Genomic DNA, 26,755 nt, shown 5'->3' with positions numbered 1-26,755 from the left:
TGCCGTGGAGACCAGGACGCCGCCCGCCTCGGGGGCGATGGCCGAGGTGGGGGGGGCAAGGCCGGGGCGACCAGGGGGATCCCCGGGGCGGGCTGGGGCGGCCGCGGCCGTTGGGAGGAGCTGGAGTATGTTGGGATGTACTGGGATGTGCTGGAGTGTACCGGACGTCCTGAGCCGGGGTGGGCTGGGGCGTGTTGAGGTGTACTGGGGTGTATCAGGGCATACTGGGGTGTGCTGGGGTGTGTTGGGATGAGTTGGGGTGCACTGGGGTAGATCAGGATGTACTGGGATGAGCTGGAGTATAACTGGGGTGTGCTGAGATGTGCTGGGGTGTATTGGGATAAGCTGGGGGCTACTGGGGTGTGCTGGGGTGGACTGGGGCATGCTGGGTTATACTGGGGTGTGCTGGGATGTACTGGGGTGTATTAGGGCACGCTGGAGTGTATTGGGATGTACTGAGGTGGGCTAGAGTGATTTAGGACGTACTGCTTTATATTGGGGTGTACTGTGCTGCACTGGGGTGTACTGGGCTGTGCTGGAGAGGGTTACAGCGATTTAGGACGTGCTGGGAGATATCGGGATGTGCTGGGATGAGCTGGGGCACACGGTGTGGGGCATGTCAAAGACGGCACCGCCATGGGACGGGACATGGGGGCTCCCCCTGTACCCCGGTGTCGTGTCTCCTGTCCCGCCCAGGCTGGGGGCCCGGGGCCGTTCTGCCGCTGTCCCGCGCGGTGACGGTTTCTCTCTGCAGAAAATGCCCGCCCGGGAGCGCACGGCCGCCTCCCGGTCCCGCGGGGACAAGTCCCGGCCCCCCACGGCCACCCCCGCCCGCGCAGACGCGGCTGCCGGGCGCCTGTCCCAGGCGGAGTGGCTGTCGCTGCTCCGCGCCGAGCGGGACGACCGGGACGCGGGGGACATCGTGGCGGGGCTGCTGGAGCGGGTGCTGGCCGAGTGCTCCAGGGCACACGCGGTTCGGCAGGTGAGCGCCCGGACCCCGCTCTTTGGGGACCCCGTGTCCCCGCAGCCCCGCTCCGCGCGCGGGGGGCTCATCCCTGGCTCTGTCCCCAGCGGGTCCCCTTCACGGTGGGCCAGGCGCGGGACGCCATCCTGCAGATCGCCGAGTGCCGGTTCCTGGCGAGGGACGAGGGGGACGCGGAGCCCGAGGGACCCGCGGGTGACAGCGGCTGGCGGGAGGACGAGGAGCCCGAGCCCTGCGTCGCCGACTCCTGGGCACAGGGCTTTGTCCCCGTCCTGCGGCTGTGCCGGGACGAGGTGAGACGTGTCCCCAGCCCCGGCCGTGGGAGACCCCGAGCCCCCGGTCCCGGCGGGGGGGCCCTCCGGGCACTGCTGCGCGGCACCAGCGCCCCCAAACAGCCCCGCGGAGCCGGGGGGGGCGTGCGGAGGTGGGCGGGGGGCAGGGGGAGCTCTGCCGGGTTCGGGGGGGTTGCCCGGGGGGTGTTTGTTGCTGGGTTCGGGGAGCAGCACCCCCAGTTCCCGCGCACCGGGGGGGCCGGGGCTGCACTCGCCGCCAGCGCTGGGCCGGGGGCCACCCCCGCGGGCACCTCGGCGCCCCCGGCCCACCGCAGCTCCGCCTTCGCCCCCTCCCGGGCAGGTCTCCGGTGCGCAGAGCCCGTGGCAGGGCGGAAGGCGGGACTCCCCCGCGGCAGCCGAGCCCGGAGCTCCCCCCGCGCAGCCCCCGTGTCCCGGCCGGGTCCCCAGCGCCGCCACCGTCCTGCCCGTGCCAGGGCCCTGCCCGGAGCCGCTGCCGGACTGGGCGGCCGCCGCTCCCCGCCCGTCCGAGGGAAATCGCCCCCGCGCCGGGCGCCCACCGCTCGGGCCGGCCAGGCCCGCGGCTCCCCGCGCCCCCCCGGGCCGGGCTGACCCCCCGGGGCGGCCGGAGCAGGGACAGCGTCCGCTACTGTCGCCCCCCGGGGTCGCGGAGGGCAGCGGCGTGGCGGGGGCCCGCAGCCATGTGCCATCCCCGCCGCCCCCCTCCTGCACCAGCCTGGCCGCGGTCCAGCCGGAGGGGCAGAGAGAGGCACCCGGTACCGTCTCGGGGGTCCCCAGGTTCGGCCTCGCCCGGCCGCCCGAGCGCTGGGTCCGGCCGCAGGTGGAGGTGCTGGACCCGGGCACGGAGCCCAAGGCACCGGCGCGTCCCTCCGCTGCCCGCCGGCGCGGCCGGGGCCCGGGACTGCCCCGGGAGCAGGGCACCGCGGGGGGGACACAGCTCCAGCTGGCTCCCCCGAGCTCCCCGCAGCCCCCCAGCCCCCTGCCCCGGGCGCTCGGCTCCTTGCTGGACCCGGCCCGGCTGGTCCCCGGCGTGACCGTGCGGCGGGGCGGCAGCGTGAGGGGGGGGCTCGGCATCCCCGAGGAGGAGGAGGAGGCCAAGCGGGACCTGAGACCCATCCGCCCTCCCGTGCCTTTCCCCGCCACGGCGGCCCGGCAGCTCCCGGGCGATGCCCAGTGCTAAAGGGGACGAGCTGCCGCTCTCTGCCACCCTGTCCCCGCGCCCCGGCCGTCCCGCTGGCTCCGTGTCCCACGCGTTTCCCACGCCCGGCCCCAGCGCGGGGGCGCAGCTGGGCCGGGTCCCCCCGGGCTCCTCTGTGTCCCCGCTGTGGCAGGACAAACACCGCCCCGAGGTGCTGCAGGAGGCTGGCGGTGCCCTGTGAGCTTCCTCCTCCTCGCAGCCCGGGGCGCAGACCCGCCCGCTTGGCCCCCGATCCCGGAGCTCCTGTGCTGGGAACCGGCTCCCGCGGCTCCGGGCTTGGGTGCCCAGCTGGGCGCTGCCCTCGCCCGCAGCCCAGCGCATGCCCGAGCTGCCGGAGGGACCCCGCAGTCCCAGGGAGACCCAGACCCAGAGAGACCCCGCTCCTGAAGACCCCTGCTCCTGGAGAGACCCCGCTCCTCGGTGGCTCCTCGCTCGCTGTCTTGGGCACGTTTCCACCTAACCCTGCATCCCCGCGGGTCCCCGCAGCCAGCGGCGGGGCCGGCACAGGGCAGGACACCGGTGCTGCACCGCGGGCTCTCCCGGCTGCTCGACGGCGCCGGGAGCTCAGAGCCCTTTGCAAGCTGTGCTAAAGAAAACAATAAAACAGAGGTTTCGGTTGCTGGGCTCTCATCCTCTGCCGGTGACCAGCCCTGCGGCTGTCACACCGCGGAGCTGGCGAGCTCCTGCACCGGGGCCGGGAGCGGGATCCACAGCAGCCCCGGAGCCACCGGCCCTGCGGCACCCGGGACCGGTCACACTCAGCCGCCGGTCACTAGCCTGGGGCCGCCCTGCGCTGAGCTCCGCCAAACACGACGTGAGATTGAACCAGGTGAATGTCTGAGCGGCTTTACCGCGTGAGCTCTGCCTGGGGCTTGTCACTGCCCCGTGTCCCCAGGCTGCGGCCCCGCGGGTGGCCCCGGCTTTGGTCCCCGCACCCAGAGCCACCGCAGGGCTGATTGTCGGCTCCACCAGTGCTCTGGCTGCACGAGCACCCCATTTTTTTCTATAAAGAGCCAGTTTTTGGCTGTGACGGTGCAGGGCGATGCTTGGGAACAGCTGAGCTCAGGGATGGCTCAGCCAGGGCAGGAGCCAGGGAAACACCGGAGGCTTTTGAAGTAGGCGTGCCCAGGGAACGGCGGCAGCTTAGAATCATAGAACCATTTAGGTTGGAAAATACCATTAAGATCATCAAGCCCAGCTGTAGTCTGGGGCCGGCGACGCTCGTCCCATGGGACAAGGGACACACGGCTCAGCCTCCTGCCTGCTCTGCGCTCCCAGGGTACCAGCCCACCTCCCCAGGCTTGGGGAGCAGGAGTGGACGCGGCCGTGCCAGGGCTGCTGGGCTGGACGAAGGTCCTTGGCCGACCTCCAGCCCCAGCTGGACTCTGTCCCCCCTGCCACACCCCGTGTCCCCGGCCATGGAGCTGCTGAGCGTCTGCAGCCACCCGGGCTGGTTCCTGCTCTCGCTGCTCCTGGGGCTGCTCCTCTGGGCCGGGAAGAGACGCGCCTGGGACCCCCGCAAGTGTCCCACCGACCTGACCGGCAAGACGGTGATTGTCACCGGGGCCAACAGCGGTGAGCGGGGACGGGTGACAGGGGAGCGCGGGGGCCGTGGGGCCGGGGAGATGCAGGACACGGGCGTGGGGCTGTGGGTCCTGCCTGGCACAGGACCAGCCACCTGCCTTTCGCAGCCGTAGCCGGGGGCGGTGGCAGCTCCCTGCTCTCCCGGGATGGAGAAGGGGCTGTGGACACGTGTGTGGGTGACGGCACGATGGCGCAGTGCTGTGGGGCGGCTGTAGGAGCGGCTGGCCCCTGGGCACGTGTGATGCGCTCCCGTGCCCATAGCACCGTCACACCGGGTGCCCTCCGGTGTCCCCTGCACCGCGCTGAGCACCGGCCGCTGCGCCGCGTGCTCAGGAGCCGTGCCCGGTGGGCCGCCCCGGCCGGTGTCCCCTGTCCTCGCTGGGCCGCGGGAGCCCCGCGCCCGCGGTCCCTGCAGCCGGACTCTGCCCCAGCCGGGTTAGTGACCGACGGCCAAGGCCACAGCGCTGCCAGCGTCCCGGGCACGGCACGGTGCTGGGGACAGCACAGCTGGGGCAGCGGGGCCCGTGTGCCGGGATTGGGGTGTCCACTGGCACTCAGGGCACTGGGGCGTCCCCCTGTGTGCCCAGGGACAGGGCGGCCCCACATGTGCTGGGGTCCCCCCACCCCCAGGTGCCTCTCACCGACGCGCAGTGGTGCCGGCACAGCGTGGCTGGGGGGGGTCGCTGGCCACGGCAGCGGTCCCTGCGATCCAGGGTGAGCCACAGACCGAGCTGCGGGGAGCTGCCATCGCCAGCTCCTTCCTGCACCCCGCGGTGGCCGTCCTGCCCGTCCCTGTCGCTGCGGAGCCAGGAGCCCGGCCCTGGGGTCCCGGCCCCACTGCTCCCCGGCACCCGCCTCCAGCGCCGGGGAGCCTGGCGTTGGTGCGGGGCTCCTGGCAGTGGCCGAGCTGCCCGGGACGGAGCCCCCTCCATCGCCTGCCCTGCCCGGGGCTGCCCGAACGCTGGGGACAGGGGCACAGACCCCAGGGACCCCCAGGGGAGCATCCCGCGCCGCTCCGTGTGCCGCAGGGATCGGCAAGTGCGTGGCCCTGGAGCTGGCGCGCAGGAACGCCCGCACCATCCTGGCGTGCCGGAGCCGGGAGCGCGGCCAGGCGGCGGTGGAGGAGATCCGGGCGGCCACCGGCAACCCCGCGGTGCTGCTGCGGCTGCTGGACACCGGCTCGCTGGCCTCGGTGCGCGCCTTCGCCCGGGCCGTGCTGCGGGAGGAGAAGCGGCTGGACGTGCTGGTGAACAACGCCGGGGTCAGCGGTACGCACCGGGGCGGCCCCAGCTCCCCGTCCCGCCGCGGCGGGCGATGCCCCCGGCCCCACAGCGTCCCGCACCCCCTCCCCAGGGCTGCCCTTCGCCGTCACGCCGGAGGGGCTGGAACGAACCTTCGCCACCAACTACCTGGGCCCGTTCCTGCTGACCAACCTGCTGCTGGGTGAGCGCGGGGGCTGCCGGGGGGTGCTGGGGGTGCTCTCCCCGCTCACCCCCGCTCCGCGCAGACCTTCTGAAGGCCTCAGCGCCCGCCCGCGTCGTCAACGTCTCATCCTTCCGGCACCACGCGGGCACGGCCGACGGCCGGTTCCTCACCGGGCAGGAGCGGCTCAGCGGCCGCGATGCCACCTACAACAGCACCAAGCTCATGAACGTGCTCTTCACCGCCGAGCTGGCGCGGCGCCTGCACGGCACAGGTGGGTGCCAGCCCAGCCGTAACGTGTCATGCCGTGCCGTGCTGAGCCACGCTGGGCCGTGCTGTGCTATGCCACGCTGTGCTGTGTGATGCTGTGCCATGCCATGCCGTGCCTGGCTGTTCTATGCCATAGATGACCATATTGTGCCACGCCATGCTATGCCATGCTGTGCCAAGCCTTGCCATGCCATAATGTGCCATGCCATGCAGTGCTATGCCATGCCGTGCCATGCCCAGCTGACTTGTGCTGTGCAGCTCCCAGGCAGAGCTGCGTCCCAGGGCCATCTGCTGGGGCTGGGGGATCTTGGCTGTTGTAGGAACTCCTGGGACACCCCCACGTCCCCTGTGGCTGGGAGAGCCCTGGCCAGGAACAGCCACGTGTCCCCGGGAGTGTCCCCAGGGCACAGGGGAGCCCCTGTGCCGAGGGTCGCTCCCATTGGGATGGCAATGAGCGATTTGGGCCCTGGAGGGGAGCGGGGTCCTGCCCGTGCCATGTCCCCTTCTGTGGTGTGATGGTGCGGCTTGGCAGGGGTGACCGTCAATGCCCTGAGCCCCGGCGTGGTGAGCACCAGCATCATGCGCCACTCCGGCTGGGCCCTCCGGGCGCTCTTTGTTCTCATCCGCCCCTTCATCAAGGTGAGCGGGGGCAGATCCTGCCTGGACTCCCATCCCATGGCCCCGAAGGCGTTGGGCTGGCTGGGGGCTGGTCGGGGGGCAGACAGGCCCCCCATCACCCCCTTTGCCCACAGTCGGCAGAGCAGGGGGCCGTCAGCACCATTTACTGCGCCGTGGCAGAGGAGGTGTCGGGCATCACAGGCAAGTACTTCGACAGCAGCTGCGGGCTGGCGCTGCCCTCCACGGCCGCCTGCGACGCCGGCCTCGCACGCAAGCTCTGGGAGGAGTCGGAGCGGCTGACGGGACTCACCGATGGTCCCCAGCACTGAGCTGGCACCGGCTTCACATGGGCACACGGCAGCGGCTGTGCCACCTGCTGCTGCCAGCTGCTGTGCCAGGGTCCACTCAGTCCCCCGGGACATGGGGCCGGACGCCGCCAGCGGGGTGCCAGGGCTGGTGCCATGGGGCTGGGGGGCAGCTGGAGATGCCGGCACCCCGGCACACAGCAGAGGATGTCACCCCGCTGAGCTGGGCCCCCAGCACCTCCCAAAGGGGAGAGCAGCTGCGGGGCACAGCTGTGCTGGGATGGCAGCCATGCCGGAGGAGAGACGGTGCCGCCGGCTGTGGTGTAACTCCTTTATTAAAGAGCCCGGTGCAGCCAGTGCCGGCTACTCCCAGGTGATGTCCAGGTCCAGCCGCTGCTTCCGCATGGCCTGCAGGAACCCGTCATAGTCCCGCCGGTGGATGTCCCGGCAGTGGGACAGGTCCAGGCGGCGCAGGGGCCCCTCGGAGCCCAGCAGCAGCCACACAGTGCGGCCGGACACGCGGCTCTCGGCCAGCGAGAGCTCCTGCAGCTCCAGCAGCGGCGGCCCTGGCGCCGCCAGCACCGTCTCGAACACCGAGTCCAGCGGGAAGGGGACGCTGAGCAGGCGGAGGCTCTGCAGGCGCGGGGCATGGCACAGCAGCGAGGCCAGCGTGGCACACAGCGCCAGCCCGTGCCGGGCCGGGAAGGTGCCGGCCAGCATCAGGGAGAAGCTCTGGAGCTGGGGGAGGCCACGGGGCAGCAGGTCGGTGTCCCAGCGGGGCGGCTCGGCCGGGATGTCCCCAATGGGGCTGGCCTCCGGCGGGGCGAGCAGCTCGGCGCTGAAGGCGTGCAGGCAGGGGCAGCTGGCGAGCAGCGCGGCCAGGGACAGCCCGTCCCGGCAGCAGAAGCCGTGCAGCACCAGGCTCTGCAGGCGGGCACCCAGGCTCTGTGCCACCGGCAGCACCTCTGCCAGCGCCCAGCTCCGCTGCCCGGCACAGCCCAGCGTCAGCCGCGCCAGCCGGCCCCAGCCCTGCAGCTCCCGGCCGCCCGCCGTGCCGTCCCCCAGCCACACGCCGACCTCCTCGGCCTGGGGACACGCGGCGCAGACGGTGGGCAGGGCGGGCTCCTCCACCTCCTCCAGCCGCCGCAGGGGCAGGGTGAGTTGGGGTCCCCCTGGGACAGCCCCCCGCCACTGTGCCAGCTCCACCAGCGAGGGGAAGCCCTCGGCATCCCCCGTGCCATCCAGCGGCTGCTCGTGGAGGAGGCGGAGGGCGTCCGGCACGGCGCCGTGGGCCAGGAACTCCAGGCGCGGCAGGGCCAGCAGCAGGAAGGCCAGTGCCGTCACCATGTCACCGTCCCCCGCCGGCTCCAGGCCGCGGGCCAGCAGGACACGGAGCACGGGGCAGCAGAGGGACCGCGCCAGTGGGTCGTAGGCCAGGTGCCGCAGGGCGCGCGGGGACACCTTCTTGCAGTGGGACACGTCCAGCTCCTGCAGGCAGCGGCAGCACGAGCCCACGGCCGACAGCACCTGCACGTTGGCCTGAGTCTCCGCCAGCCCCAGGTGGCTCAGCCGCGGCAGCCCCTCCGCCAGGTCCACCAGCACCTCTGCCGAGAGCCGCCCGCAGCCGTGCAGGTCCAGGGAGCTCAGGTTCTGCCGCCGGCACAGAGACCCCTCAGCAGGGTGGGGCGAAGGGACCTCAGCACCCCTCTGTCCCCCCTGCACCCGCACATGGTAGGGGCATCCCCAGCCCTGCTCCCCCAGCCGCACGGCAGGGGCACCCCCAGCCCCACTTCCACAGCAGGGGTCACCCCCAGCTCCGCTGCCCCAGCCCCACAGTGGGGGCCACCTCCTGCCCTGCTCCTCCAGCCCCACAGCGGGGGCACCCCCTGCCCCACTCCCTCAGCCCCATGGCAGGTCGGGGCCCCCTACCCCGGTCTGCCATCCCCATGGCGGAGTCACCTCCTGCCCCGGTCCCCCATCCCTGTGGCGGGGTCACCTCCTGCCCTGGTCCCTCATCCCCATGGCGGAGTCCCCCCTCACTGACCTTGCAGCGCAGGGTGATGAGGCGGGCGATGGCGTTGCTGGCCAGGCCGGGGCAGGGCCGCAGGCTGAGCTGGTGCAGGTGCGGCAGCAGCAGCAGGTGCAGCGCTGCCCGCGTCAGCCGCCGGCTCTCGCCCAGCAGCCGGATCAGCTCCTGCACCAGGCTGCCGGCTGCAGGGGGCACGGGGGTCAGCGGGAGACTCCAGCACTGCTCAGGGAGGGGACCCTGCACCCCACGTCTCACCCAGGTCGTTGAAGGGGCCCATGATGAAGCGGAACTCGTACTCATCCAGGTAGTTCTCGCTGTAGTCCTTCACCCAGACGCTCTGCATGTGCTGGGCCAGGCTCTGCAGGCAGAAGCTGCCCAGCGCCGGCACCTCCTTCCTCCGGGGCATCTGGCTGCTGCGGGGACAAGGACGGTTGGGCACGGCCAGGTCGGAGCTGCCCACGGGCCCCTGCAGGCACCGTGATGTCAGGGGCTGAGTTTATTTTGGGTGCACTTTAACTGCTTCTGCAAACTTGGTTAAGAGAGTCTCGCTGCAGTGTGTGTGGCCTCACCCAGCGCGGCCCTTGGCCGGGCGTCTGCGTGTCTGGGGTCAGCGAGCGACACGGTGCTGGTTTCGGTTTTCCTTGGGTTTGTGCCCCGAAAAGGTGGTTCAGTCCCAGAGAGAATCCCACTGCGGCTGGAGAGGACCGACCGGCACGGCTCAGCATGGCACAGCACAGAGTGGAGGGGGGACAGGGAGCAACAAACTGCCCCAGCTGAGGGTACACCCCAAACCTCAGCACCACATGCTCCTCCTGGCTGGCAGCTCGGGCAGCATCGAGGATGGGAGGGCACGGCACCAGGAAAGGGGCAGGGGTTGGGACACTGGGCAAAGGTGTTAATTGCGACTGACCGCACTTGGTAACTGCACTGTGCCAGTCCCCACCATTAGCCAAGAGACAAGGGGCTGTGTCTTGATGAGACTAAAGCACCAGCCAGACTAACACTGATTCCTGGCTCTGTAACCTCGGGAGCCGGCCCAGTGCGGCCAGTGGGCTGGGGGGAGGCTCACTGGGCTGGGGGCCTCGGCAGCACTGGGAGCGGATCAGGCATCGGGGACCGCGGGCAGGACAGAGCCCGGCGCGGGGACAGGACGCAGCCCGGCCCGCAGCGGCCCCGCCGGGCACACAGCGGCTGAGAACGCGCAGCCGGGCCGGCCGTAGCGCGGGCACACGGGGAACGGCCACGGAGCGAGGAGCAGCGTGGGGACGTGCCACCCTGTCACAGCCCGGGCACAGCCTCCCGGCAGGGAAACCGGCGGGTACGGGCAGAAAACCGGCCGCGCTGCCGGGACCAGACCTGTAACAGCGGGACACGGGCTGTCCCCGCGGGCACCGGCCCGACAACCCCCGTCGGCGCGGGGCCGGGTCCGTCCTGCCGCGGCACCGGCGGGAGCGCAGCCGGACCGTGCCCGGGTCGGGCATCACCGGGACGGGAGATGGGGCGGGGCGTCCCGGGGCGGGGAACCAGCCCCCGCGGAGGGGAGGGGCGGGCCGGCGGGGACCGGGCCGGGGTTCGGCGGGGAAATCCCCGTGGAACACACGGGAGAAGTTCCGCCCCGCGAGGGGGCCCCGGGCGGCCCGCGGCCGAACCCTGCCCGCGGCAGAGCCCCCCGCCCTGCCCCACCGCGGGGCCGCCTCCCCCGGCCCCCTGCGCTGCTCCGGGCCCGGGCCCGATCCGGGGGGTCCCGGCCCATGGCTCCGGGCCGGGGGCACTTACCAGCGGCTCCGCGTCCCGTCCCGTCCCGTCCCGTCCCTTCCCGCTTCCTCCTCCCGCCCGGCCCGGCCCCACCTCCCCGGCGGGCGGGACCGGGACACCGTTAGTCACCGGCGGCCCCCGCCCTGCCGCGCACACGGGGCACCCCGCTAGGCCGCCCCGCTCGCTGCAGCCCGGCCCAGTCCCCCCGCCCCGGGCAGAGCCGTGCCGTCCCGTGCCGTGCCGTGCCGTGCCGTCCCGTGCCGTGCCGTCCCGTCCCGTCCCATGCCGTCCCGTCCCGCCCCGCCGCCCTTCTGTCCCCTCTGCCCCGCCATAGCGCGCCCTCACGCCCGCGCCCCGGCAGCTTCACTTCCCCTCACTGCGCATGCGCACCATTGGGAGGCCCCTTCCGCCCTTCTGTTCCCTGAGGCCTGCCCCATGCTGTGCCTGATGCCAATCTCGGCTGGCGGCCCAGTCGGGTGGTGCGGCGGCGCGTCGGGCAGCCCGGAGGGGCCTAGCGGGGGCCTCGCGGGCGGGTGGAGGCCGCTGGGTCCGAGAGCGGGAGCCGGTGAGCGGCGCTGGGGAGCGGCCGGGCGGCAGGTACCGGGCGGGGGGCCGGGCGGGGATTCCCCCGCCCCACGGTGCGTGTGTTTGGGGGGGAGGGAGGGTGCCGTGTCGGTGCGGGGCTGCGGAGCGTCCCCCGCTCCGTGGGGGTGTGTGGAGGCCTGTGCGGGCCGGTAGAGGGGAGGCCGTGATGAGGCGGTGGCGGGGGCAGCTCTTCACCCGCCGTGGGTGTGTGCGGCTGGGAGTGTGCTGGGAGACACCCGCCCTGCGAGGGGCCCGGGGGCAGTGCCGGGGATCCCCGACCCTGGGGTGTCTGGGGGCAGTGCTGGGGGTCCCCAGCCCCTGGGGTGTTTTGGGGGGCAGTGCTGGGGGTCCCCGACCCTGAGGTGTCTGGGGGCAGTGCTGGGGATCCCTGCCCCCTGGGGTGTTTTGGGGGGCAGTGCTGGGGATCCCCAGCCCCTGGGGTGTCTGGGGGCAGTGCTGGGGATCCCCGACCCTGGGGTGTTTTGGGGGGCAGTACTGGGGACTCTCAGGCCCTGTTTCCCCCCCCCGTGGGGATGCCCAGTGCTCCCCGTTCCTGCCCCCGCCGGGGGGGTGTGGGGGTCCCTGTCCTGGAGGGCGCTGAGCCCCGGCCCGGTCCCCGCCGCCCCCCGTGCCCCCAGCGGGGCTGCGTATGGAGCTTTGTTCCCCCGGGGCTGCAGTGGGGGCGGCAGGGCGGGTGTTTGCTGGGGCACAAGCCCCCACAGCCCCAACGGCATCGCTGGCTCCGGGGGGGTCGTTGGGAAGGAGCCTCGGCTGGTAGCGGGACCCACGGCTGCGCACCGAGCCCTCTGCAGAAATACAGATTCTGTGTTGTGCGGGTGTTTCCAACAGCAAATGTAAAGGCAGGCAGGTCCGGGTGTGACACGGCAGAGATGTCTGTAGTCAGAGTCACTCACAGTAAACTTGTTTTCGGGGGAATAAAAAGTATCATTTTTCACTTCAGTCAGCTGCTGGTTGTAGCTATAAGTTTTGGGGTTTGTTTCCCGTGTAATTCACCTTTTTCCTGAGTGTGGTGCTGGAAACCTTCAGTCCATCAGGGAACGGTGGCTGGTTTCTGTGCGGGGGTTCAGCAGAACCGTTTGGTGACAGACTCGTGTGGGATGAGGAACCTGCACTGCAGGGAAAAACCAACACAGCAGCTCCGGGTGGCTGCGGGAACGGTGCAGTCGCAGCCCTGCGCCTGAACTGGAAATGTTCGCCAAGCTGTAGCTCCTTTGTGAACCACGAGAGAGTCTCCCTGCAAGCAGAGCCTGTTCCCAGCCCTTCCCTGCTGCTCGGAGCTGTTCCCTCCTGCCGAGTTTCTGTCCTGGGGAGCAGGAGGTTCCTATGGGTAACCCATGGATAACCCACATCTTCCCCATACGTTCGAATTTCAGTTCTGAATTAAAGGTGGAGCCAGAACATTATTAGAAATGAAAACTTAAGAAATAATGTCTAAGAAGGAGCATAATTTGCACAAGTTGAAGGAGTCAGCTTTTAGATTGGAAGATTTAAGAAATAATGTTTAAGAAGGAGCATAATTCGCACAAGCTGAAGGGTATTTTTGGGTTGGAAAAATTTGGATTTGGAGGAGGGGCAGGAGCGACTCGGCATTTACATAATTAATGGCTGGGCTAATTTGCATGTGTGCACCAGGACTGTTTAGTGGCCATGAAGAAAAGCAGAATTTTTATGGCCAAATATTTTCTTTCATGCAGTCTAGTGAAGGTGCAGCACAGCTCTTCTAGCAAAGAGCTGGGTACACAGAATGCAAACTGCTGCCCTCGTTAGTCAGCAGAATGTTTGAATAACTGACTGACCACATCAGGACCGGGCCAGTGCCCCCGTTTGCCATCCCTGCTGTTGCAGGAGTGCTGAAAGCCGCGTGTCCTCCACACGTTGCTGCCTTCAACCAGCATCTTCAGTGTTTCTGATCGACGCATTCGCTTTTGCATTTGAAGGAATTTTGTCCTGCGTTGCAGGGGACATGAGCCCCACGTTTGAACCGTGTGCCGGAGCGTCCCTCGCACTGGGACCCAGCGTCCCGTGCCCTTGGCTGTTAACCGGGGTGTTGCAGCCGAGCAGGGTGTTGCAGTGAACCGGGGTTTTGCAGCAAATCAGGCCCTTTGCTGCGGGGCGGTGGGTTTTGGGTGGGGTGGAGCAGGGGGTTCCGCGCTGCTGTCCTGTCACAACTGGACCACCCAGGGGTCTCCCCTCTGGCAGCACCTGCGGCTCTGCCAGACCAGAGTCTCTGTGGGTTCTCAGCTCTTGATAAATTAAAAATGAAGCCTCTCTGTGTCAGTAAACCAGGGCTGGCCTCACAGACGGGCTGAGCTCCTGCAACGCGCATCAAGCACAAGCTCCCCGTGCGTAGACTCGGACCCTGCAGTGCTGCAGAGATGAGCACAAAGCTCGGTGCAGAGCTTATTGTTTTCCCTTTTTGGTACAAAACCTCCCGGCCTCTGCGTGTTCGGCACAGGAGCTCCCGGAGCACGGGTGGTGCAGCCCTGACAGGGAGGGCTGGGCTGTCAATAGGCTGGGGGTGTTGTTTGGGGTGTTTTACGATCTCACCAAGGTCTTGCTGTTTGACCTTGGACCAGTTTCTTCTTTTCTTTATCCCTCAGTTCCCAAACACGGAGCCAAGACAGGGACTGACCTGCTCCACAGGCGCTCAGGGGTGTCTTGCTAAATTTAATGTGAGGCACTTCTGTGTTCCTTCAAAGTGTTGGAGGGGGAGCAATGAGCAATACTTATTTATTTTTAATAAAAGGGAGGCTTCGGGAGCTGCAGCGCTGGGAGCCGGGGCTTTCCTTTGGGAGGTTGTGTTGGACCAATGCCCCACAAAGCCCCAGATCCCAGGCAGGACTCGCAGAAGCTGAATTGCAGGAGTTCTGCACCCACTGTCCAGAGAGGTGGTGGCTGAACCATCCCTGGAGACATCCCAGGCCAGGCTGGACGGGGCTCTGAGCAACCTGAGCTGGTGCAGATGTCCCTGCTCGTGGCGGGGAGGGCACTGGGGGAGCTGGGAAGGGCCCTTCAACCCAGACTATTCCGTGATTGTGTGAGTTTGCAGGTCTGTCTGGTTTGAAAAATCCCTAAAGAATACAAACAGCGGGGAATGGACCATAAACCTGCCGGGGCTGCGGCAGCTCTGCAGCTGCACCTGCCTCTTGGCACAGCCGGGAGCTTCTGCCAGGAAGGGTCAGATCCTTGCGCCGGGGAGGCTGAGGTTGGGTCTGGGGAACAATTTCTTCCCCAAAGGGCTGTGGGGCATTGGAACAGGCTGCCCAGGGCAGTGCTGGAGTCACCATCCCTGGAGGGGTTGGACAAATGGAGATGAGGTTCTCAGGCGCATGGGGCAGTGCCAGGGCTGGGTTATGGTTGGACTTGATAAGCTTGAGGGTCTTTTCCAACCCAAATGATTCTGTGATTCTGAGGTTCTGTTCTATTTTGTGGGTTGGTTTTCCTGGGCTGTGGAACGACTTGCAGCCCCAGATGGAGCCTCCAGGCTGGTGCCTCTGTGGGTGCCCCTGTCACTGCCGGCAGAGGGAAGGGGACCTGCTGGCCAGGAATTCTGTAACGATGGGGAAGTTCGTTAAGGATGCTAATTGCTCAGAAAAGAGAGCAAAGGCGGTTGTATAAATGCTGAAACACACCAGCTGCTTTTCCAGCAGTTGATCAAAGTCTCCCAAGGAATAAACAGTTTTGGTTGCTCTAAATCCTTGAGCAGTAAAGCAGTGCAGGCAGATAATGAACTCGGCGTTTCCTGCAGTAATTAAACTCGGGGAAGGCTGAATGACATGGACACGCGGGTGGCGGCAGAAGGGGGACAATGAATGAGTGTTTGGATGGAGATGAGCTAAAACAGACTGACCTCCTCCTGCGCCGGCCGGGGCTGCTCCGCAGCATCCTTGGCTTTTCAGTCCGTTGCCGTGGTTACCGTCCCCTGGCAGCGCTGCTGCTGCATCGATTGCCATCCCGAGAGTTTCGGTTTTAGCGAAAAAGAAAAATCGTTACATTTGCGGTGTGAGAAATGCCAAGTGGTGTGTGATCCCTGCAGCGGAGCTGTGGCGGCACTGGTGCGGCCGTGCGCGGTGCGGCCCTGCGCGGTGTGGCCGTGTGTGGTGCAGCTGTGCAGGGCGCAGGCTCCAGCGCCCGCCCGCCGGTCCCCGTGCCTCGGTGGGTCCTAGTGCCTCGGGTGGGTTTCGGCTGAGCCGAGGGCGGGTGCACTGCGGTGAGTGGCGCTGGGCTGGGTGATGGCTGCGTCCCCTCCTCCAGCCGGGCTGGTGCTGGGTCGCGTTGCGCTGTGCGCCGGGTTCCGAGAACTTGTTTTTAAAGAGGCGAAGGGGCCAGCAAACCTCCCGGTGTGCAGGCATTGGCAGCACTGCCGGTGTGTCCCGACACGGGGGACGGGGCTGGGGGTGTTCGTGCTGCCTGTCCCTGCCAGCCCTGGCTCTGCTCACCAGGCAGGCCTGGGTCAAACACAAAACCACGTTAGTTTAGAGTCACAGAATGGTTTGGACTGAAGGGACCTCCCCAGCTCCCCCAGTGCCCCCCTGCCATGAGCAGGGACATCTGCACCAGCTCAGGTTGCTCAGAGCCCCGTCCAGCCTGGCCTGGGATGTCTCCAGGAATGGTTCATCCACCACTTCTCTGGGTACCGGGGCCAGGCTCTCACCACCCTCGGTGTAAAAAATTGTTTCCTCATGTTTATGTTTAAAAGTGACACATGCTGAACAGTTGGACTTGATGATCTTAAAGGTCTTTTCCAAGCAAAACGATCCTGTGGTTCAATGATTTTTGGGTGGCAAACACCTCTAACAGCGGGGGTTTCGTGGCTGCTTGAGCGCCTGCACCCCTGTGCTCTGCGGCAGCGGAGCTGTGGCCGAGACCCTTCCCGTGCCGGCGCCGCACGGGGACAGGACGAGCAACGCTCGGTGCCCCAGGAGCACCAGGATCTGCACGTAAAATGGGACACGGTGGGACACGGACACACGGGAAACACAAAGGGTTTACGGGGCAGAGTGGTTGGCGTCAGTCTCGCTGTCACAGCACAGTGTCTGTCGTTCAGTGCTGGGTGGCATTGCGAAGGAGAAAATTAAGGTTTTTAACGGCTCAGCAGATGTTTCTCTGTATTGTTTGCCTCATGTATGTTGCTCCTGGGAGGCAGAAATCAGGCTGCACTGCTCCAGCAGTGCTGGGACAGGAGCTGGGGTTGAGGTTTGCTCTGGGACTGAGTGACAGGGCTGGAATTGGCCCCTCGCGTACCAGCCCGTTGTGCAGAACGGCGCTGGCGGCCGAGCCGGAGTGAATGCGGCGCAGGAGGAAGCTGGGGAGCTCCCCTTGTCCCATCTGCTCCCAGGCGGGTGCAGAAAAGAGCCCACGCTGGATCTTGGGTCACTGGGGGAACGCAGAGCTCAGAGATTGATTACAAAAGCCTTGAACTCGGCAAACTCGCTCTGGATTTACATTGACGCCATAAAGACTGAACCCTGAAGTGCCATTTTTAGAATTTCTTCTCTGGAAAACTAAGCTGCTTATAAATCAAAAAGAAGCTTTGCTGTAGCAATTTCATGGGGACGTGTATGTGTATATATAATATATATATCTATATACAAATAGAATAAGATGGAATTTTGTTCCTCCTCAATAGTGGGGAGTTTTCTGAAGCTTTTCGAACTCCCTGCTCAGTTTGCTTGGACAGAACAAGCTGTTGGTGTTCAAGCTCCTTGGCGTGTGGCCCGTTTCTTACCCCAGATTTCAGCAAAAAGCCTGAAGGTTCCAGCCGGGATGTCCCTTGGGCTTTTCCTGGTGGTTGGTCTGTACTCATGGGGGTCACGGTGAGGGCTGGGGCAGGGACTGGTTGATCCCGGCGGGTCCTGGTGGGGCTGTGTTCTGGCAGGTGACCTGTGGAGATCGGTGACGTCTGCCACTCTCCTCAGGTGAGCGGCTGTCCCCGGCCCGCGCGGTGTGTCCCAGGGCTGTCCCCGGCCCCCGCGGTGTGTCCCAGGGCTGTCCCCAGCCCCCGCGGTGTGTCCCAGGGCTGTCCCCAGCCCCCCGCGGTGTGTCCCAGGGCTGTCCCCGGCCCGCGCGGTGTGTCCCAGGGCTGTCCCCGGCCCGCGCGGTGTGTCCCAGGGCTGTCCCCGGCCCGCACGGTGTGTCCCAGGGCTGTCCCCAGCCCCCGCGGTGTGTCCCAGGGCTGTCCCCGGCCCGCGCGGTGTGTCCCAGGGCTGTCCCCGGCCCGCGCGGTGTGTCCCAGGGCTGTCCCCGGCCCCCGCGGTGTGTCCCACAGGGACCCAGCACAGCCCCCCCACCAGCACCCGTCTGCTGAGACCCTCCGGACTCCTGAGCAGACACACGGCAGCTTGTACGGTACGTGCTATTGCCGAAGAAATGCCCAATTAATAACGTCAGCCTTACCAAATCACCTCCTATGATTTGCTAACCTGAATTTATTTAAGGATGTTCAGTTAATATATTTCCAAGCTTTAACATGAATCGGGAAATGGGATGTGTTTCTGTGGAAGAGGGGCTGCTGTGGCCTCTGCAAGGGCCAGGCACATTTGTTCATCTTGGTTATTTTGTTTGGTTGAAGCAGCAGCTCATCCAAAAATGACAGTGTGTGAGTTTGGAGGAAAATGTCAAGTGTTTTCCTGTCTCTGGAGTGGGCTCTGGGCCCGCACCTCCGGGCTCCGCAGCAGCCGGCTTCAGCAAGGCTGTTTCTCTAAGACCGTCTCAAAGTGCTTTAATCCCAGAAAACTTCACACATCCTGTGTAATGCAGTTCCAGTTAATTAATAAAACTACTGCCTAACCTTGGCTTCTTGTCTTTCCGTCAAGTTTTAATTTTCATCCAAAGTCCATGTGGTAAATGAGAAACAAAACCAGAAAATGGTGAATGGTGCTGGTAACTGTCACATTGAGGAATGGAATGGAATGGAATGGAATGGAATGGAATGGAATCTCCTTGAGGGTGTCGCTGTTGTATCCCCGGGCGGCAGAGCAGCGGGTTTAGTGTTCAGCCTACATCTGCTCGCTGACTCACATGCGAAGGCTTTTGCTTTTCTGTTTATCTGCATGGGTATATGTATATGGCTTGAATGTTCTCTGCTATTTGAATTTACCTTTAAGCGACCTGAAATGGAGGCTCCTTCCCCTCCGTTGGCAGCTTTTGTGTGGACTGCAGAGGCTGGACATGGGCATAGACTTCTTGTCTTTCCTGGGGTTAATTGCAGGCTTGTTGGAAATGTAAAATGTTCTCAAGTTGTGCATAACTTTTTAGATTTCCAGTGAAACTGTAACGAGTCCCTAGCTGGATGTTAGAAATTTGGTGTGTGCTCTTGCTGGAAATATCTTCATCGCGTCCTCCTTGGTGTTGCTTTGCTCCCCGGGTTTGGTTTCCGTCACCTGGTGTTAGTGGCGGCCCTGGGGGAATGGGGCGGTTTGCTGTGGCTTTGGTCACCGGTGCTGGAGCTCGGGGTGCCGTGTCCCACCGCCTGCCCCTGGGCGTCAGGAAAACTGTGTTTGTGCCCTGGGTTTAATGTGGAAAACTCCAGGGCTGGGCAGGCTGTGCGGCATTTGTAATTTTATTTAAAGATGAACAAAGACTCTTCCGGCTCCAGCTGGCCGTGCTGGCAGGAAGGCCTGCCTGCTGCTCACTGGTGTTCTCCTGGTTCCAGCAAACGTCCCGTTGTTCCTGGGGCTCTGTGGGGAGAACAGCGACGCGTCCCCGTCCCTGCAGAGGGGCATGTGTCCTCTGTCACCCGTCCCCAGGGCGCTGCAGCACCCGCCACCCTCCTGCACTTCCCAAAGTGTGGAAAAGAGCCAGAGCTCCCACAGGAAAAGAGAAAAAACTTTGGTATTGAGATTTGAGATTTCTCCAGTCCATCCGGTACCTTGATGACAAGAACCTCTTAGTCACGGAATCACAGATGGTTTGGGTCAAAGGGACCGTTAAAGCTCAGCTGGTCCCACCCCTGCCATGGGCAGACACATCTTCACCAGCCCAGGGTGCTCAGAGCCCCTGCAGGGAGGAGATTCTTGCAGCCAAAACTCAATGAGAACTGAAGCCAGCCAGTACTGTGAAGGACAATAAAAAGGCTTTTTAAAATATGTTAATGGCAAGAGGCAAAGTAGAAAGAATGTTGGCCCATTACTTGGTGAGCATGGTCACCTTATTGCCAGGGACACAGAAGGGGAAATGCCTTCAGCACAGACACCTGCGTCCCTGCGGGAGACTCGGGAAGCCACGCTCAGGTCTGGCTTCCCTTTGCGCTGGCTGTCCGGAGGGACGCGGAACAGCTCTGGTGACGGCAGTGTCCTTAGCCAGGGATGATTCAACCTTTGCTTTGCGTGAGAAACCCAGTTGTGTCTGACAAAGGCTCTGTCCCCGTTCAGCACGGGCTGGGGGCTCCCGAGGCCGCGGCGGGTTCTCCGGCGGGGGCGGTGGTCGGTGTTTGCTCACCCGGGCAGCTCTGCGGTGCTCGGCAGCCTCCGGGGCGCTCGGGTTCAGCTCCTGGGTGCTCCAGGCTGGAGCGCGGCTCGTTTCTAGTGAAGTTCTTGTTGTTCATCCTGGGTGCACGTCTGAAAGTTGGTTCCCTTGAATGCAATTGCCTTGGCCTTGAAGGCCACCTGCTTCTCTGGGATATTCTGTCTTAGTCTCTCTGAACGTGCGGATCTGGTGCGGATCTGGTGTGGATCTGGACCGGATCTGGGGTTTCAAGCTTTTCCGGGTTCCAGTTCCTAAAGCAAATCTCCAGCTGCTGTGCAGCTTGTATTCTGTTTGCCTTTCGTGGAATGCTGAGGAGTCATCTGCAGCCGCGCGGAGATAAGGGACCAGAGGGTATGTTCATTAATAGAAGTATTTTGAAAAATGCAGGCCCTGTATTGACTTATCAAGATCTTCCTGAGCAGGTTCCTCTTCACCTTTTAAAAGCTCCCTGATGACACTGGTTTTTCCCTTCAGGTAGTTCATCACCTTTGTTGTGGTCACTGCAATCAGGGACTAAAATGGGATGCAAACAGACACAAAAGTTCATGGTGCAGCCCCCGTTTCGGAGCCGGGCGGGTGAGCTGGTGTCCCGGTGGGTGAGCTGGTGTCCCGGTGGGTGAGCTGGTGTCCCGGCGGGTGAGCTGGTGTCCCGGTGGGTGCCGGTGTCTGGCAGCATCCACAGCACGCGGCGCTGGGCACGGTGCCCGGCCAGGGCCCCTCCGTGTGCCCACTTGCCGTTCCGCAGGCAGCAATTACCGCTGCAGACAGCTCTGAGAAGAGGGGCTGATGACTTTAATTAGACGTCTATTCACATCAACCAGGCACAAAACAATTATTGATTTTAAAAGATGCCCCATGATTAACTGTTTGGTCCCCGTGCCTCCTGTCCGCCTGTGCTCTGGCTGCGTGCCGGGTGCCGTACGCGGGTGTTGGGGACAGAACCCACGTCAGGGTGGTGGTTTTCCCCAGATTCGCTCTGCAGGGGTGGTGTATGGGGGCGTGGGGCAGAGCGGGGTCCGGCTGGTGAGCCGTGGGGCTGGGGGCCAGCGGGGGGACGCGGGGAGCCCGGGCGTGCTGTGAGCTGCGCTGCTGTGTTTGGGGCGTTCTGGTCAGCTCCCGGCAGGGGGAAATCGGGGTGTCCCCCGCCCAGCACCTGGCTGGACATGCGGGAGGAGCCCTTGTACTCCCCGGTGCCCCAGTGCGGATTGGCAGCGGTGGCCATGCTGGCGGCCGTGCCGTGGCTGTGCCAGCGGCCAGGCCGTGGCTGTGCCAGTGGCCAAGCTGTGGCTGTGCTGATGGCCATGCCGGCGGCCAGGCCCTGGCTGTGCCGTGGCTGTGCTGTGGCTGTGCCAGTGGCCAGGCCCTGGCTGTGCCGTGGCCGTGCCGCGGCTGTGCCCGTGGCCAGGCCCTGGCCGTGCCGTGGCTGTGCTGTGGCTGTGCCCATGGCCAGGCCCTGGCCGTGCCATGGCCGTGCTGTGGCTGTGCCCGTGGCCAGGCCCTGGCCGTGCTGTGGCTGTGCCAGTGGCCAGGCCCTGGCCGTGCCGTGGCCGTGCTGTGGCTGTGCCAGTGGCCAGGCCCTGGCCATGCCGTGGCTGTGCTGTGGCTGTGCCCGTGGCCAGGCCCTGGCCGTGCCGTGGCCGTGCTGTGGCTGTGCCCGTGGCCAGGCCCTGGCCGTGCTGTGGCTGTGCCCATGGCCAGGCCCTGGCCGTGCCATGGCCGTGCTGTGGCTGTGCCAGTGGCCAGGCCCTGGCCGTGCTGTGGCTGTGCCAGTGGCCAGGCCCTGGCCGTGCTGTGGCTGTGCCCATGGCCAGGCCCTGGCCGTGCCATGGCCATGCTGTGGCTGTGCCAGTGGCCAGGCCCTGGCCGTGCCGTGGCCGTGCTGTGGCTGTGCCAGTGGCCAGGCCCTGGCCGTGCTGTGGCCGTGCCGGTGGCCAGGCCGTGGCGTCAGCTCCTGCGGCTGCAGCAGGAGCGGCAGCGTTAGGACCCAGCGCTGGCAGCGGTGACAAGTCTGGAGCGGCACTAGCGCAGAGTCGGCTCCATCAGCTGGGCTGGATTTCCTACCGCCCTGTAGGAGAGAATCCGCTGCCAGAAAAGGGCTTTTTCCCCGCTCCGTGTGGCCGGCGGAGCCTCGTGGGGGGACACGGGGATGGGGAGATCGGCTGAGATGTGAAAAACCTCTGATGATTTCCTGCTGGCCGTGGACTGAGACCGTTCTCTGAAAATAATAAATCTTTAAAATAAAGGGAGCAGCCGGCGGCAGCATGGCCCAGAGCAAGAGGCACACGTACGGCCGGGTGAGTCGGGGGAGGGAAACTTATTGACAAACTCCTGCCTGTGCTGGTGGGTGACATTGTTCCGTATCTAATGCTGGCTGTTGCAATGAAGAAAAAAGCTATTTTTATACTGAAATCTAGATTATGTTTCCTGTGCTTTCGTATTTCTGGAATTTGATATCTTCATCACTAACAATATCTGTTGCGATGTGCAGTGGGTGGATAAATAGTCTGAATTATATTAGCAGCCGTGTCCTTTTGATTTAAGTTAGTCTGCTTTTGCTGTTAATTATCGCTGATAATGCAACGAGGCGTCAGCTGAGCCTCCGGTGATGACAGAATCTTCCCAGGGCTTTTCAACACAAAGATTCAGGGTTGTTTTCTTTTCTGCATCGTGTTTTTTCCTTCCTCTGTGCTTATTTTCCAGGTTGCACGGTGCGATACTGAGCTTCCGAGTGCCTGGCAATCGTTTCCAGGTTTTACCGTATTGCAGTTAACCCTGGGCGGTGCGGTGGGCAGCGGCACCGGCCCGCAGCCAGGCCTCGCCTCGGACCGGCTTTGTCGTTTTGTTCGGCCTCGCCGGCGCCGTGACATTGTGTCCCAGGCACTCGCCGGTTTGGGGACTGGGTGGCGCATTTTTGGCATCTCTGTTACCCGGTGTTTGCCAACTTGGCAGAGCGCTTTGGAACTCTGCGGGGAGCACAGACCCCTTCCCTCCACCCCCTCGTGCCGGGACTGCCCCAAAACCCCTGTGGGGAGTGGGACCTGCGGCCGCTCCCCCTGCCCCAAACCCCTGTGGGGAGCGGGACCTGCGGCCGCTCCCCCTGCCCCAAACCCCTGTGGGGAGCGGGACCTGCGGCCGCTCCCCCTGCCCCAAACCCCTGTGGGGAGCGGGACCTGCGGCCGCTCCCCCTGCCCCAAACCCCTGTGGGGAGCGGGACCTGCGGCCGCTCCCCGTCCCAGCCCGGGCTGCCCGTTGCGGTGGGCGTGCAGGGTGACGGGGTCTCTGGCCGAAGCGATTTGCCTGTGCAGTCACCGGAGCCGCTGCTGCTCAGCCCATGGCTCGGGGAGGCTGGGAAGTGCCTTTTCCCACCCGTGTGGGTCGGAGCATGTGTCGTGTGTCCGTGTGGGGATGGGGCTGCGGAGGTTCCCGAGGCTGGGACACGGGGTCTGTGAGCGTGCGGTGGCTCCAGCCTCCCCGGCTGGGAGTTTGCTTAAGGCTGATGTTTTCAGTGGGGGGAGTGGGCACAGGAGGTGAAATTTCAAACTGAGTTGTAGCGGTTCTGTCCTGATAACCGTGTTGAATTTCGGCCAGGCAGGATGGCGGCTGCGGCTCCTGGACACGAGCAGGCTGATGTGCGGTGTGCTCAAATGGCACGGTGAGGTCGGTGCGGCGGGACCGAGGCTGCGGCAGCCCCGGCTGGGCTGGCCCTGCCGGCAGCAGCCACAGCCGGGTTTGGGGACACGTGGTCGTACGCTGGCGCTGTGGCTGGTGTCATTGCACTCAGAGACACCCGAACCATCCGCATTTGCCTCCTTGCTCCCCAGCCTTGGCCAGGGTATGTCCAGCACCACGGTGGGGGCTTCATCCCGGCTCGGCCGCGAGTCCAACCACAGCAGATCTGAGCCGGGAGGGACGGTGCCACCCCCCGTGTCACCCCCCATGCCACCGCCTGACAGGCCCGCTCGGCATCCCGGGTCATTCCCCCTCCCAACAGGGACGGTTCGGCAGCACCACGTGCTGTCCGGTGATGACTGGACTTAACAGAAACTAGAATTATTTCAGTCTTATTTCAGCTGTGTTGGGTCATGTCTTGAATTGGAGGCTCAGAGCGTTTTACCCTGCAGTTGTGAATCTCCTCACGGGAGCTCTTCAGAGGTGGCTGCTGTGTTCAGGGTTCGCCTGAGACTTTTGATCTGTGCTTTGAGTGGCAGTTTGAGGTTCAGTTAGTCAAATCTGCACCGGGGGAGGAGGCCCTGTGTGCGGCGTAGTGATGTGAGCGGCGTCTGGAAGGAATACAGTAAATATTCCTTGGGTTATCCGCTATAACGGAGCAAAACCCTGAAACCGTCGTGCTCAGGTGAGGCACAGAGTGACCCAAATCAGGCCCAGATCACAAGTACTTGAATTGCACCCATTTTCCATCGGTGGCTGCTGGTGCCTGCGCTGTGGATTTGAGAGAGGGCGGCAGGAGCGCTGCCTCTGCTCCCAGAGAACACAGATTCCTCCTTTAGTGTCATTTGGCAGCTCACCCACCCTTGAGCCGTCACTGGTGGGAGCGAGGACGGGGAGCTGCTGGGAACTGTCACACTGGTGCTCATACCATCTCCCGAGGGCTCCTGCCCCTTCGGGGTCTGTCGGGGTGGGTGGCCCCAGGGGCTCTGTCCCCGTGTCTCTCCTGTGGGCTGGGGTCTGGGGAGCTGGGGAGCTCCCTGCGGCTCCTGCTCCCCCTCCCTCTGCACCCCCATCACCTGCTGTCCCTGCCCGCAGTCGGGGTGTCCGGAGCACCGCGTGTGTCACCTGCTGTCCCTGCCCGCAGTCGGGGTGTCCGGAGCACCGCATGTGTCACCTGCTGTCCCTGCCCGCAGTCGGGGTGTCCGGAGCACCGCATGTGTCACCTGCTGTCCCTGCCCGCAGTCGGGGTGTCCGGAGCACCGCGTGTGTCACCTGCTGTCCCTGCCCGCAGTCGGGGTGTCCGGAGCACCGCGTGTGTCACCTGCTGTCCCTGCCCGCAGTCGGGGTGTCCGGAGCACCGCGTGTGTCACCTGCTGTCCCTGCCCGCAGTCGGGGTGTCCAGAGCACCGCGTGTGTCACCTGCTGTCCCTGCCCGCAGTCGGGGTGTCCAGAGCACCGCATGTGTCACCTGCTGTCCCTGCCCGCAGTCGGGGTGTCCGGAGCACCGTGTGTGTCACCTGCTGTCCCTGCCCGCAGTCGGGGTGTCCGGAGCACCGCGTGTGTCACCTGCTGTCCCTGCCTGCAGTCGGGGTGTCCGGAGCACCGCATGTGTCACCTGCTGTCCCTGCCCGCAGTCGGGGTGTCTGGAGCACCGCGTGTGCTGCTGGTGGGGCCGTGTGATGGGGACGCTCGCGCCTCCCGCGCTGATCGGGCACTGGCAGATTTGGGGTGGCTAATGGTGGGGGAAGAGTTCCCAACCCTCGGCCCCTCCTGCAGTTGTGGCTGCGGGTCTCCCCAGAGCCGGGGCAGCCCCGGCCATGCGTGAGGTGCAGCTCCCTGGACGCGGGATGAGATCAGCGGGGAGCTGGAGACACGAGAAGCTCTGGGTGGTGTCACCAGCTGCTGTGTTGGGCTCTGGTGTCCCCAAAGGTGACCGTCCCCAAGTTGGCTGTGTGTCCCACCCCCACGTCCTTCCTTCGCAGCTGGGAAGGGACAGTGACCGCAGGTGGCACTGGGCCCCCCGTGCCACCACGGACCTGGCTCTGCCTGGCCGCCTCTGCTGGGGAGGGCCAGTGGGTCCCAGGGAGGGCCAGTGGGTCCCAGGGATGGCCAGTGGGTCCCAGGATGGCCAGTGGGTCCCAGGATGGCCAGCGGGTCCCAGCCCGTGCTCATCCCCCTGGGACAGTAAATGCGAATGCAGCATTTCCAGCTTGGACAGTTTATCTCCTTTTAAAATCCAAAATTGCGGTAATCATGCTGTTTTGAGCTGTGATGGGAGTGCCGGTCTCGGGTTTAGCTGGGCAGGTTAGACCTGGGCTTGTGTGACAGCTCTGGAGAGCTGGGGCACGGCAGGGTCGGCGTGGTCCTTGCTCAGTCTGACACACGGACGGCAGCGCGGGCACGGCGAGCTGCAACGCGAGGAAAAGGAAATATCGATCCTGGTGTGTCGTCCCGCGACAGGGTGATCCCAGCCGGGGGCTGGTCCTGTGCTGAGCCAGCTCTGCAGCCCCAGGTGCGGTTTTGGGCAGAGCAAAGCTGTGGTTGTCACCCACACTGTGTCCCCGGTGTGAGGGCCCCCGGTTCAGCCCACGGCAGTGGCGGGACCGGCGTGTGCTGGAGCAGGGCAGCCTGTTCTTGTCTCTGATTTCTGGGGACATGGTTCAAGTGCTAGAGTTGGGTTGTTGTTGGGCTCCATGATCCTGAGGGTCTCTTCCAACCAAAATGATTCTATGATTCTGTGATTTCTAGTTGGTTAGAAACTGAAGTCTGGGAGCTGTCACCTTGTCTTAGACGTGAATGTGTTAGAGGCTTATTCTGCGCTTTCCCTTCTTTCCTGAATCCTAAGGATTTGGGAAACATTTCTCTATGAAGCAGTGTGAATGGACCTTCAGTATCCAAGTGTTGGTGGATTTCTGCATTGGCCAGATTTAATAGCAGAACGTACAGCACTTAACGTGACCTGCGCTCTGCAGGGCCGCAGTTTGGTGTTGAGCCCCAGAACAGTTATTGAGTTGGAGAAGGGCTGTTGCAGCGTGTGTTTGGGGGTGTCTGAGAGGTGGTTGCTGTGGGATCCACTGTGGGGGGTTCTGGTGGGGCCCTGGAGTGACACCGAAGGTTTGATGGGTTGCCAGGGGTGTCACCGTCTGTGGGCTCAGCCCGTTGTTGAGCCCTGGGTCCTGCACAGAGCCCTCCCAGGAGCACGGCGTTTGTGTTTGTGTCAGCTGGGGAAACGTTCCGCTTGTTCCCTGTGTGACAGCTGTGGCTGTACCTGTCACCCCACCACAGTGCTGTTCATAGAATTACTGAATCACAGAATAGTTTAGGTTGGAAAGGCCCTCCCCAGCTCCCCCAGGTCCCCCCCTGCCATGAGCAGGGACATCGGCACCAGCTCAGGTTGCTCAGAGCCCCGTCCAGCCTGGCCTGGGATGTCTCCAGGGGTGGTTCAGCCACCACCTCTCTGGCCAACCTGGGCCAGGCTCTCACCACCCTCAGGGGCAACGATTCCTTCCTCATGTCTACCCTGAATCTCCCTCCTTTAGT

At 64.8% G+C, this 26,755-nt stretch overlaps 3 protein-coding genes across 13 annotated transcripts in view; 2 read left to right on the top strand and 1 right to left on the bottom strand.

Annotated features, from left to right (window-relative positions):
• The first annotated feature begins 3,909 nt into the window (after nucleotides 1-3,909).
• On the top strand, nucleotides 3,910-6,714 carry LOC135988736 (retinol dehydrogenase 13-like). The gene is made up of 6 exons (XM_065634901.1): nucleotides 3,910-4,066; nucleotides 5,104-5,343; nucleotides 5,429-5,518; nucleotides 5,583-5,771; nucleotides 6,300-6,406; nucleotides 6,520-6,714. The coding sequence occupies exons 1-6, from the start codon at nucleotides 3,910-3,912 to the stop codon at nucleotides 6,712-6,714; spliced, it is 978 nt and encodes a 325-aa protein (XP_065490973.1).
• A 44-nt stretch (nucleotides 6,715-6,758) lies between these two features.
• Nucleotides 6,759-10,547, bottom strand: LOC135988672 (uncharacterized). 2 transcript variants are annotated; one of them, XM_065634798.1, is made up of 5 exons: nucleotides 10,496-10,518; nucleotides 9,289-9,413; nucleotides 8,975-9,132; nucleotides 8,735-8,901; nucleotides 6,759-8,340 (listed from the first exon to the last, which is right to left on the bottom strand). In XM_065634798.1, exons 3-5 carry the CDS (start codon nucleotides 9,123-9,125, stop codon nucleotides 7,054-7,056), a joined length of 1,605 nt encoding a protein of 534 aa, XP_065490870.1. In that variant the 5' UTR covers nucleotides 9,126-9,132; nucleotides 9,289-9,413; nucleotides 10,496-10,518; the 3' UTR covers nucleotides 6,759-7,053. The 2 variants fall into 2 exon arrangements, with proteins under 2 accessions (XP_065490870.1, XP_065490869.1); XM_065634797.1 differs by having other exon boundaries at nucleotides 9,289-10,547.
• A 435-nt stretch (nucleotides 10,548-10,982) lies between these two features.
• Nucleotides 10,983-26,755, top strand: part of DCTN1 (dynactin subunit 1) — a 73,257-nt gene continuing 57,484 nt past the window's right edge. For 8 of the 10 annotated variants that reach the window (XM_065634530.1, XM_065634529.1, XM_065634528.1 and 5 more), the window contains exon 1: nucleotides 10,990-11,071. The gene's annotated coding sequence lies outside the window, so the exon portion shown is untranslated. Of the gene's footprint in view, nucleotides 11,113-26,755 lie in introns of all 10 variants that reach the window. The other 2 variants (XM_065634521.1, XM_065634523.1) reach the window with 2 other exon arrangements.

Source organism: Caloenas nicobarica, chromosome 4 (genome assembly GCF_036013445.1).
Source record: "Caloenas nicobarica isolate bCalNic1 chromosome 4, bCalNic1.hap1, whole genome shotgun sequence".
Classification (NCBI taxonomy): Eukaryota; Metazoa; Chordata; class Aves; order Columbiformes; family Columbidae; genus Caloenas; species Caloenas nicobarica.
The sequence above is the reverse complement of the archived record's forward strand: the minus strand, read 5'-3'. Positions and strand labels throughout refer to the sequence as shown.